This window comes from Hipposideros armiger, unplaced genomic scaffold (genome assembly GCF_001890085.2).
Source record: "Hipposideros armiger isolate ML-2016 unplaced genomic scaffold, ASM189008v1 scaffold_208, whole genome shotgun sequence".
Classification (NCBI taxonomy): domain Eukaryota; kingdom Metazoa; phylum Chordata; class Mammalia; order Chiroptera; family Hipposideridae; genus Hipposideros; species Hipposideros armiger.
The window spans coordinates 1,095,494-1,108,302 of record NW_017731558.1 but is presented as its reverse complement, the minus strand read 5'-3'; the positions used below and the strand labels follow the sequence as shown (position 1 = coordinate 1,108,302).

The 12,809-nt window shown below is 37.8% G+C and overlaps 1 protein-coding gene across 5 annotated transcripts in view; it reads left to right on the top strand.

Annotated features, from left to right (window-relative positions):
- SUGCT (succinyl-CoA:glutarate-CoA transferase) overlaps positions 1 to 12,809 on the top strand; it is a 798,083-nt gene that overhangs the window by 428,411 nt on the left and 356,863 nt on the right. Inside the window, exon 13 of one of the 5 annotated variants that reach the window (XM_019653839.1) lies at positions 7,227 to 7,362. The exons of the other annotated variants lie outside the window; for them this stretch is intronic. Within the exon in view, the coding sequence (XP_019509384.1) occupies positions 7,227 to 7,340 (114 nt within the window). The 3' untranslated portion in view covers positions 7,341 to 7,362. Of the gene's footprint in view, positions 1 to 7,226; positions 7,363 to 12,809 lie in introns of those variants that run through there. 5 annotated transcript variants of the gene reach the window in all.

Sequence of the window (12,809 nt, the reverse complement as noted above, 5' to 3'; positions counted from 1 at the left end):
TATATATATAAATAAAATTTCTTCATCTTAAAGAAGTCCCTCTAACATTCCTTGTAATACTAGTTTGGTGGTGATGAACTCCTTTAGCTTTTTCTTATCTGGGAAGTTCTTTATCTGTCCTTTGATTCTATATGATAGCTTTGCTGGGTAGAGTAATTTTAGTTGTAGGTCTTTGCTTTTCATCAATTTGAATATTTCCTGCCAGTCCCTTCTGGCCTGCAGATTTTCTGTTGAGAAATCAGCTGACAGTTGTATGAAAGCTCCTTTGTAGGTATCTAACTGCTTTTCTCTTGCTGCTTTTAAGATTCTCTCTTTTTTTTCCTTTTTTTTTAAAAAAAGATTTTATTGGGGAATTGGGGGAGGGAACAGCGTTGGGGAATCGGGGAAGGGAAACAGACAAGTTGCTGTCCTTTAGTTCTTCAGTCTAGTTGTGGAGGACGTCACTTCACTGGCCCATGTTGGTGTTATCATTGCTCTTTCCCTGGGTGAGGCAGATCGGTCGCTGGCCAGTGGACGGCCACTCACAGTGGCTTATGGCAGCTCAAGTCGGCTGCTGGCAGCTCATGCTGGCTACCAACCACTCCCAGTAGCTTACGGCAGCCCACTGCAGCCCCACTACAGCCTATGCCATCACCGGTGACTCACGGCAGTCCAGCTCCAGGTCGATCTGTTGTTCACAACCTTAACTGTAGAGGGCGCAGCATCACTGGCCCATGTGGGAACTGAATGGGCAGCTCTGCTGCTCAGAGCTTGTGCTCCCAAGCCAACTCTTAGCCAACGAGCCACTCAGCCGGCCCCCTCTCTTTGTCTTTAAGCTTTGGCATTTTAATTACGATGTGCCTTGGTGTGGGCCTCTTTGGATTTATCTTTTTGGGACTCTGTGCTAACTGGGCTTGTATGTCTATTTTCTTTGCCAGGTTAGGGAAGTTTTCTATCATTATTTCTTCAAATAGGTTTTTAAGTCCTTGCACTCTCAATGATGCTTGCTCTATAGTTTACTTGTAATTTTGATGTGGTCATTGCAGGAGGCAAACACAGTGTTTACCTACCCCACCATCTTGACTAAAACTGAACAGTGTTTTTTGAAAGAATGCAATATATTCTTTAGTCCTGTCGATTATAATGATTATAATCCTTTTAAACATTCTGTTAATTTCAGAAATTCTTATTTCTTAGGGATTAGTTTTGTTTTGAACATTTTTAACACTTAGTTGTTTTCTCCTAAATGTTGGTGATTCTTGTTAGTTTTTAAATAGTTTTATTTGAACGGCTCAGTTGAATTTTTTTGGTAGTTACAGGGTTATTTCACAAGGACAAATAGGATTTCTATTCCTTCAGCAATTAATTTGGTCAAATCTCAGGCACCTTGGCTCTAGTGATAGTTCCGTGGAGAGAGGAAGAAGGCTGTCTGCTTCACATCTGGAGTAGAAGCTGTCTTCCTTTATAAATATGTTTACCCTTGGTATCTGGAATAGCACTAGATTAATATTTAATTCAAATGCTGCTGTATAGGTTAACCAGAGACCTATGTTAAACTTTTAGACACATTATTTCCTCCTAGCTATTGTAAATTCAACATAGCATAATAATAAAATTGGAAGCACTGATGTATAATGAAATCCGGGATAATAAACAGGCTTTAATTTATTCTCTGTCATAATGTCTTTTCTCACTTTGACATTTTATATCTATTATCTTTTTTCTGAAGCTGTGGAGATGGATGGAAAAGAGTTGCTGGAACATTCATGACATGTTTTAGAAACACTGATTATAGAACTGTGATTCAGGTCTAGGATTCACATAAAGAAATAGTTGGAGGTAAAGGTGAAGCCAGACAGTGAAGATGCCTATATTTTTGTTTAAGGACTTTGGACTTTACATTTTCAGAAATGAAGTATCTTTGATAGGTTGTGACCAAGGGAGCATCATAATAAAAGTGGCTTCATTTGACAGTGGTCTCCATGTAATTATAAGGGAAAAGGAGATTAGGATACCACTGCGGTAATGTACCATGCGAAGATAAAGGCCTGAGATAAGGAGCTTGAAGTTGTGTTGGAAAGAAAGTGACACACAGAAGAGTCTGAATGAAATAATTTTAGACTTTGATGATTTCTTAGATGAAAGGGTGAAGAAAGAGGAATGCTCAAGAAGGTATCAAGGTTTCAAGCCTGGGTTACTGGAAATGACGTAATAAAACTACATAACGAAACAGAGATTGCTATTTATTTCTTGATTTTAGCTGTCATTTACACAGTTAGATACAATCATGTTTTATATCTTGAAATCTTTTATTGTTTTTTTGTCCACTAGTGCTAAGACTGTCTATTGGTTACATAAGGCTGTGTGATTGGAGCAAGGATGAAAGTGAGTTTTTGAGTTATGTGCAGTTCAGACTCGACCATTTGGTTGCAGTATCTGTCATCTTGTTACCAAAACTATTCAGTGCCTCTGGCTATCTGGACGCAGTCCTGCTCCCATTCTGGATCATAATGAAGGATATCAGAATGGAGCCAATTCAAGAAATGATTCATGAAAAAACTAGACCTTGATCTATTTGACTTTCAAAGAAATTTCAAAAATTTATGAAAATTTTTACCAGATAAAGTTGCTGTAAAGGTCCATGAAAACCCTCTTTTCAGGCCTCCTATGTTTGTTTATGCCTCTGTTGCTATTGGTAGATACACATTCAAGACAACAGACTTCTCATAGTAGCACTGTTTTTTAGTAACTTAGTCTCACTGTGCCTTGTCTAGCCAATAGAATTGCATGGCTGTAGTAGTTCCGGGATTGCCATAAGCTTTAAATGAGCAATTATAAGTAATATGTCACAAAGAATGTTTAGAAACCCTCAGTAACTCTTTTTTTTTTTTTTTTTAGCTGAGCCATCCTGCCACCTGTTGGCAGCTCAGCAGCAGCTCAGCTCAGGCCATTCATTGAACTGCTGTTGCTCAGAGCTCAAACTCTTGAGCAAGCTCTTAACCAACTGAGCCACTCAGCTGGCCCCGAACCCTCAGTAACTCTTGGCTGTTATTACTATAGGATTCACAGACTGAAGAAAGACATCTCTAGTCTTTACTGGTTATGTTGTGATGTTTAAGGCAGCAGATCTTAAACTTTTGTGTGCATTGATATAATCTTTAGGGTTTATTAAAACACAGATCACTGAATCTCATCCCCAGAATTTTTGATTCAGCTGTTCTTAGGTGGGGCCTGGGAATTTGCACCTCTAACAAGTTCCCAGATGATATTGATGTTGCTGGTTGGGGACTAAATTGTTTTTTTTTTTTAGATTTTTTTTTAATTGGGGAATTGGGGGGATGGGAACAGCGCTGGGGAATTGGGGGAAGGGGAACAGACAAGTCTTTCCTTTTTGTTCTTCAGTCTAGTTGTGGAGGACGTTGCTTCACTGGCCCAAGTTGGCACCATCATTGCGCTCTTCCTGGGCGAGGCAGATCAGTCGCCGGCTTCTGGACAGCCACTCACTGTGGCTGCTGGCCGCTCACACTGGCTATACATGGTAGCTGCTGGCTACACACGGTAGCCCATGGCAACCCACTGCCACAGGGGCTTCAGCCTACACCATTGCCGGCGACTCACGGCAGCCCAGCTCCAGGTTGAGCTGTTGTACAGCATCTTAGCTGTGGAGGGCAGTGTGACTGCCCCTCATATATGGGATCTGAACCGGGGCCCGATGGCATCCCAACCAGTTCTTAACCAACGCGCCACTTGGCCGGCCCGGGACTAAATTTTTGAGAACCAATGGTTTGGGAGTGGGGAAGAAGGGATGGTATTGATATTCATAATGGAGTCAGTTACTTTGCAGTTAGGAATTCCGTTCTCTTCTGGCTGTACATTCTGAACCCTAGGGTCTGCTGTACTCTTTGTTTTCTGAGCAGCAGTAACCAGTCAGCAGGTGACAAATTTCATTACTCTTCTTTCTTTGAATTTTCCCAGGGATTACTAAGTACACCACTGTTAGTGCTGGCACTTTTCTGTTATTTTCAGGATTTGTTGGTTTTTCCAAGGTGGTTTTTCCCTTGATGCCAGAAGATGTGAATGGGAACATTATGATGATGCTTGGGTCTATCTTAGTATTTGATATACTGTAAAATTTGTTTTTTCATTTAATATTAATTTTAATTCATGCTTTTCTTTTTCACATCCTTTTTAATTCTCATTTAATTAGTCAGAGTTACAAATGGCATCACTTATAAGCATGGCAATGTGGTTTTCGGCATCTCTGTAATGAAAGTTTAAACTACTTGGAACTCTAGCTTACATTCCTTTAAGCCTCTATGATCTAAATATTCTTTTCCATGATGCCAAAAGGTTCTGTGTGATCATCTAAAGTTTGAAATTCTTTCTCAAATCAAAGGCACTGTCAAACTCAGAAGCAACTGTGTGAAGAAAATGTGTGGAAACACCAGTCATTACAGGTTGGTTTATAAAAAGAGTTGCAGATTGATAGGTCTTTGAAAAATGTTTGGTGACACAAAACTCTTTCAATCAGTTCCAAATCTGGCAACTCTCTTGTTGCATTAGATTTTCTTTCCTTCACTTTTCTTCTCTCTCTAAAAGAGACAGACACATCCCTTTTCCTGCGTCCCATTTTAGATGACTGATGGAAAAGTAAACACCGAATATGAGCATGTGGGGATGGTTTATTTCTTTTTACATTGACTGGAAGGCAGTGTTGAAAGGGAGACACTGCTGTCATTTCACAATGTAGGAAATTTAGAAAAGGTGTTAGAGCTGTTTTAAATAATTTCTATTTTTGGATTATGCCATTCATGAGGGTATGTAGTCTTTCCTTTATAGAAGGAATTTGTTTAAAGTATTTCTGAGGTCTCTTGGTGACAAATAAACAATGTGTTCAAAAGAAAGCCCTGTAATTTTTTCATTAGATGATTCATGCTTAAAAATGTCAAATGATCAGAAATGAAAGACCCAATGATTGGGTCATTTGAAACATATGGCTCTGGGAATTATTATGCATGCCAACTCTAAATATGGAATCTCTGTCCCTTCTTTTGTCCTTGGAAAGATAACACAGTCTTTGTGCCTACTTCTTTTCTTTTTGTATCTTAAATTCAGTGCCCTTACTTTCCCTTTACTTGTAAGGCAGTATAGGATAGTAGTTAGAGGTAAAGACTAGGGAGTGATTTTCCCTGGATGTAAATTCTGACTCGACTACTAATTCATTGAGTAATATGGAGAAAGCCACCTAGACTTTTTGTGCCTCCATTTTCTAATTTGTAATATCCAAGGCAAGGAATATACTGAGTTTGAAAGATTACAGTGAAGATTAAATGAAATAATACATGTAATGCTCTTAGATCATTTCCTGACACATACTAGGCACACTCATCATGTTAGCTTTTATTATATCCTCTGATTGGACTACCTGGCTTGATCAATTATTTCCTCCAGAGAGGGAAGATTATGACAACCTCAGTGTAAATTGCTATTTAGGATTTCATTTGGGAATCGTTCAGACTTAAATTACCTTCAATATTACTAATGTAGACTCATCTTTGTGAAAATTGAATATGTGCTATTTGGGCCATGAGTTGTCTTCCTACAAGAAACCATAATATTCTGTTATAGTCATTTCCCCATTCATTGACAATGGAAAATTCTTTCAGGTCAGTAGATTTTGGATTCTTTAATTTTGTGAGAAAGGATCTGTGATCATAATTTCTATACTGTTTTCTCTGATGAGTGAAACCATTAAGAATGGCTCGTGTCAAAAAAAAAAGAAAAGAAAAAAAGAATGGCTTGAGTTAAACCTTAATATAATATAAATAAATAAATTCATTGAAATGAATTATTTGGAATTGTATATTTGGACATGACATGCACATTGACGATATTTGGGACATATTAAAATGATATATCTAAATTCCTTATAATTCCAAGTTCCTACTTGTTCCTTGATTCTACCAAATCATTAAATCAATATCATCGATTACTTATAGGGAAGGACAGACGTAGCTGAGAACAACAGGGTCATCATTTGGCATTGAATAGAATGGAATTTGTCACATCTGTAGTAAGATGGTAATGTTGAAGTATGCACCTTTTGTTTGCAAAAAAACAAAAACAGACAAAATAAATTCTTTTTTGAGAAAGAAAAAAAAGAGGGGCCTATGTTATGATTTCTTATGAATCAAAGCTTGGAGTGGGGATCATGGAGCAGAACAGAACAGAGCAGAGCAGAGCACAGGCCAGAACATACAAAGCTCCCACAATATGGGAAGGAGTGACTCTCCCAGCATTAGAGAGAATCACTGAAAGGGCTGAAGGTCAAAAAGCTGACAGAATACCTCACTTCCACATCCTGACACCTTGAAACTAGGAGAGGAGAGTAAAATACCCCATTTGTCTGAATTCAAGAACACTGACAGCCGATACCCCAATTACTTGGGAAAAGCCTGGTGAGGTTGCAGATCCATTTTCACGGCAAAATGCCCAACATGACGGGGGTGGGCCCCTGGCTCACAGGGAGGCTAAGGGTCCCTCGGCAGAGCCCCACATACTGCACTGCACAGCAGAGAAAGCAGCCGAAGCTCGTCTTCCCTTTTTCTCTCCACTGTCTCCATTCTGCAAAGACCAGTGGACCAAAGGGGCGGGGGGAGTACTGGAGGGTGCCAAATGTAGGGACTTCCCCACCAAGAAAACAGCAAGCTCCGTGGTCATCGGCAGTGGGTGCCAGCCTGACACCATGAGAACCAGGCCAGAGTGGTCAGTGTCACCTGCAAAGGGTCCCAGTAGAGTGGAAAGACTGCAGGACATCTCAGCAGATACCAGAGAGGACCCAGGGGATAAAGGAAGCAGAAGCGCCTCTTCACACAGACAGTATGGTTGTGGGAAAAAGAAAGAGGAAAAAGAAAGTTTCCCTGTAATTGGCAAGTTAAAAGATTTTTTTGTTTGTTTGTTTTGCCATCAGTAAGAATGAGGCCTGTAAGGAAAACAGTATCAGTGATGGTAAAGCGAGTTGTAAAATATAAATGTACCCTCACTACAGAAATTATTAGTGAAGATAATCATTCTGTGTTCAAAAGCACATGAAAGTTGAGTTTTCCAAGGTCTGGACATGTGGCAGTATAAACACAGCTCCTTCAGCTCTATCGGGGAGCACATGCCCCCACAGCCCTGGTGTCTGGAGAGTTTTAACCTAATTGCTCACCCGACTCTAATTTCTCTTTAAATTCTATCCTGCACAGTTCTGCGACATAATCATCTGCCTGCAGTCGGCCTCTGTTGTCAAGTTGTTCCCTAACTCAGGAACCTCAGTGATGCATTTGTTTATACCTAGAAGTACTGTGATTCTCTCTTAAGGTTTATTTGTTTCTTGCTTTATTGCTATTTTTTGTTCCTTTGAACGGTTCTAATTATAACTTACGGCAAGATGGGAGTAGTGTTCTGTAATTTTTAGCTACAGAAAATGACTATTTGGAATCAGTTTTCTTTCTATGTATTTACTGTTATTTGAAACATATACTTTTTGGCATGAAGATATAATTGTTTTAATAAAGAATCAAGCTGACCAACAGCAGGAAGTGTGTATAACTTTTCAAATACTACTGCTAAGCAATTGGATTCAATGAGCACACTGAAACTTGAGCAAAGCATGCTTACAATTTAGCTTTGTGGGATATTGAGTTTTGTGTATCACTTTGCCTGTTTCATGGGATTTGTAAGCTGAAAGACCTTGATGCTAACTTAATACAAACAAGATAAAATATTCTTAACAGAATGTGCTGGCCATATGTGGAGTTCATTTGATGATGTTTTTCGTTTTCTTTATAAAACATATCTCAGGACCACTAGCAGTTATTGTTCAGGAGTTTAAATCACAAAATCAAAGTGATATCATGGAGAGCAAAGGACCCATCACCTCTAAGGGTTTAAATTTTGGACCCAGTTAACCTGAACTGAATCCCTACTGTAGCACAAATGACTATGCCCCATGTTTCTGTATGTGTCATGTATGCATTTTATCACTCATTCGGGTTTTTCCTTCTGCTCTGGGTTAGGCCTGTGCTAGGTACACATGATGAGATGGCACACATACATGGTTTAGGACCTCAGGGAATGTAGAGTGTGGTCGGGAGTTGCGCCAATAAACAGGTAAATATTAAAATAAAGATTTGTACTGGTCAATCTTGGAGCCTAGAGGGTGAGCTGATTCAACTTGGAGGTGGTCAGGGAGGGGTTCCTTGAGTGTTTATTAACAAAAACTTATTATCCAAGTACACAGAGGAAGGTGACATTCAAAAGAAAGGGGACATGAAGGGGGCACTGTTAGGGAACCTCAAGGAGTTTGGTGCAAGCAGAACATAGGATGCAGGTCGAGAAAGTGGTTAGACACAGGGGTTGAAAGGCAGGGTCAGTCACTTCCTTTCAATCTCTCCAGGGCTCTGTGAGTGAGGTGGTGTTATGCTTTTTTACAGGTGAGGAAATAGACTTTTGGGCTTAATGATCTTGCTTCTGGCCACAGGTGAGCAGCAGAGTTGGATCTTCTGATGCCCGACCCAGTGCTCATCTCACTACCACAGCAGAGGAGTTACTGGGGTTTTTAGTCTCTTAACGACCACTTTTATTTTTAACAATGTGATCAGTCATAAGATGTGAGAAAGTGTTGAAATAGAATTGCTTTCTGGTTATGAACAATGCTATTTGTATTAGTAATAGTCGTTCTTGCTCTTGTTAGAGCGAGAAGCTCCTAGCTACCTCCACAGCTGTATAGTTACAGTTTGTGTTGAGCATGAGAAATTGTTAAAATATGTTTCTGCCGCATGCATAGGACAGTCTTTTAGTTTAGTTATTCCGAATACCCACTTGTCCAGAAGCCTCGGAGATCGGATCACATAGCTGAGGAAACAGACCAAAGGAATAGAGCAGGCTAGAAGGGTGGCCTCATGTGCATTTCTATGTAAGTTTGGCCAGTATCATTGCATGAATTTTTCAGGAATAAGGGTCCAACACTAGTGAGTGGCTGATGTCTTAGAGTGACTTTACAACAGCAGAAGTATTAAAAGAATTTCAGAACCCTAACAAAACAAAACAAAATAAGACAAAACAAAACTTAGCCATGTCTTATACTCTTTTGAGGACCACAGAGGGAAAATAATCTTTTTTAAAGGGAAAACTGATTAACCTGGGGCTCATTCTCCCAAGAGGTCCAGTATTAGGCTTTAGGCTGGTGTATGTGTGTGTATAATTTATCTGGAATGAATGGAAAGAACCTATAATATTCCTTATATTCTTAAATGGACCCAGTGAATCATGAAATATTAAGCATTTCAAGTGTGGCATCCCAAAATGAATGTGTGTGTGTATCTGTGTGTATGCATGTATGTGTGTGTGTGTGTGTGTGTGTGTGTGTGTAGTTTATGTGTTTGTGGGTGGCCTCAGATTACTTTTAACTTGTAGTGTTGAATTCTCCAGTTGATCCAAAGTAAGCATGCAAGAGGTTTTAGAAGACATTTCATGTTAACATTTGACAAGAAAGTGGTTTTTTTAATATTAAGAGAGGATTTTCATAAAGTAACATACTGATTCCATTATATCATCCAAACAATAGTATCAGCATAATGTTCCACAACAATAAAGCTTTTGGACCTATAAGTTAATGTTTAATATGTGAATTATAAACACAATATTTTAATTATAAATCAATACCACATCCTCTGTCTCTTAGCTTGTGTGAATAAATAGAACCATGGTCTTTAAATTCAGTTGAGTTGGTTAACAATTTCTGCTATTTGTGACCCTCTCTTCCAACTCCAAAATATTTTAACATAATTCAGAATAGAACATGAATTGTTATAATAACTGTACAAACTAAATTCATATACCATGTAATAGTCATGAAATGCAAGGAGCATTATTATGAAGATTGTATTAAATAAAGAGTGAAAGTGTATAAAGGTGATTCAACCATAAAAAATTTTATGTTTTAACTAAAATTAAAATCTGAGAGTCATGTTTGCATCACCTATACAATTTATGCACATCTTCAATTGTTCCTTTTAAATATTTATTTCTTTTAAAGATAGCTCTGAAGTTTCTTTCATTTTGTTCAAATTATTGTTCTCAAAGTGTAAATTTAGGTTTAATAATATTACATCCAATCAAAATAATACACATTTTAGAATCGTAATTGAATATCAATCTTTTTATGAGAACTATGGAGAAGTATGTAAATCAAAAAACCATAATCTTGTCTTCTCTGAGAATTCAGGTTTTGTTGATTTTTGCTCATTCAGAGAATATATTTTCATATACTTTCCACTCTTTTGCAAATAAAATAAAATAAATTTTAAAATTTAGCTGAAATGTCTACTTTTAAAGGTAAAGAAAATATCTATGTTTAACTTCTTTAGAAAGAGTTCTTATAACTTAGCATATGATAAAGAAAAGTTCAGATTTGAAAAACAGTATCACCAAATCCCTTGATTTACCAGTCACCTATTTGTTTGATTGAAAAATCACTTTCTACAACATCCAGTGTTTTAATAACCTTTGGAAATGTTTCAGTCACACCTAATAATGCACTATGGTGCAAGCCCAGCATGTTTTTAAAAATTATATAGCTTCTTGCACATTATTAATCTCTATTTGTTGATATTTTGAAAAATGGCCAATCTTTTTGCAGATGTATACAAAGAAATGATAGTATTGGGGGCAGTTTGCAGTTCTTTAATTACCATTTCCTCTGAAAGCTTTCTCACTTCTAAATCCAAAACACATATATGACAGTACATACACTGAAATTTTGTATCAAAATGTCTACATGTGTTTAATGGCATGATGTTAGGTCTGGTTTAAATTTTTAGGAAATTTTGAATTGGTTCAATAAAGAAATAACCTATGTAAGATGATCCCACTATTCTTCATAATGTCTCTTTAAGATGGTTTCTGATGTCAACTGCATGTACCCTACACAAACGAATTGTGTTTTTCTGATATACCACCTATTGTTGCATCTGACATTATTGAATAAACTGAAGGATATTGATCTCATAACAGTATTCTATAAGAATTTGATATTTGCTTACCAATGACTTCATATTGAATTTGGGTATATTTGTAAAAATCAAATAATTAATTCTTAAGTTAAAATGCTTTTTAAAAATCTTTCATTCTGATTTCCAATAATTTCCAAAAACCTTTAGTCGCTGTTGAAAAATTTTTTGTGCCATGTGAATGGTAAACATGTTTACAAGAACTAAGATGTTTTCAACCATAAGTTCTGCCTACTTTCTGTTTTTCTTAACATTTTTATAATTTATTGGTGACAGTTGATCACAAAGGGCTTTACTCCAAAACTGCAATGATTTTTATTTGTATACTTTATAAATATTTTCAGTGTTTTGTGAGTGACTGTTTTTTATAAATTAAATTTTTGATGACAGAACAAATTTGTATCCATTTAAGTACACTATCTCAGCTACCATTTATCTAAATATGAATATGCTTTAAAATATATTTTGTCTTAAAATTTTTATAATTTGGAGATACATTCTTGTACATAATATCACTTCCTTTTATGAGTTTCCCACAGTGTACAGAACAGGCGTAAAGCTCACCATTCTCCGCGCCTGCGCGGATGCCAGATCTGCCATCACAAAATCCGCACCTGTTTCACCTGTTGCCATTAGCACCATAACTGGACTCGCCCTTTTTTTTTGTGAAACATGATAACACCGACTTTTATTTTAACATATTGCCAAGTAACTGAAGTGAATCAGAATCCCAAATCATTGAGCACATGTTGAATTATTGGAGGAGATAAGTTTGCAGAGTGGTACAAGTGCTGACAAGTGTTTCCTCAGAGAGATTTTGGTGGAATGGGAGAGGCAGAGCCCTAGTAAAAGAGGTTTAAGTGATCCCAAAAATGAGCAAACCAGTTGGATGGATCTTTTCAGAAGTTTGGCTGTGAATGGAAGTTCAACAGTATAATTTAAAGAGCGATATTGGGGTCAAGCATGGGAGAGACTTCCACGCTTCAGAAAAGGCTCTAACAACAGGAAGAGGTCGCTTATTCAAGAGAAAGGAGGAGCATAGCAAATGGCATAAGATCACGACCATGAAGGAAATGGGAAGGGGTAAATTCAGAACCTAAGAGAAAGGGTACCTTATGCTCTGACATTGGCAGGAAGAAGCTGGAAAGGGGGGGAATTAAAGGAAAAGGGCCAGGAAATCAAATGAGTTCATGGTTTGTTCATTTTCTGAATTAAGTAGGAGGCAAAATTATTTCTGGTAAGAGGAGAAGGCAACGCAGTGTGATGCGTGTGCGAATGGAAAGTTTTGGAATGGCTATTCTCAGAATTGGAGGTGAGCGAGTCAACTGGGTCCAAGCAAGTAGTTAGCCATGAGATGCGAAGACTCAGTTTAACAAGCACTTCCTGAAGGCATACTACCTGATAAGTACTGGGTTAGGCTCTGGGGATGCAGAGATGAAAGAGGTGGTTCTGGTCCCTGCGGAGTCTGCAGACATGTAAATCACTGGGAACCAGGAGGTGCTGCTCTTGGAGCTGAGAAGAGGGATGCCTTTCTCAGCGTGGGGAGAAGAGGGACTCGGATACATTTTTCTTCAAGGATAGTGTCTTAGGCCCTTTATATGTTTGATTAGCTTTTCTTTATGTATTTTAAACAAGATTATCTAGTTTTTAAGCAAATTAGCTGCAGAAAAATTTAAAGGTCTAAGTAATGTACTAAATGACATCTGACGGAACAATAGGAAATAAACCACAAAACCAAAAAAAATAAATGAACACTGACATCTTAGTCAAACTTTT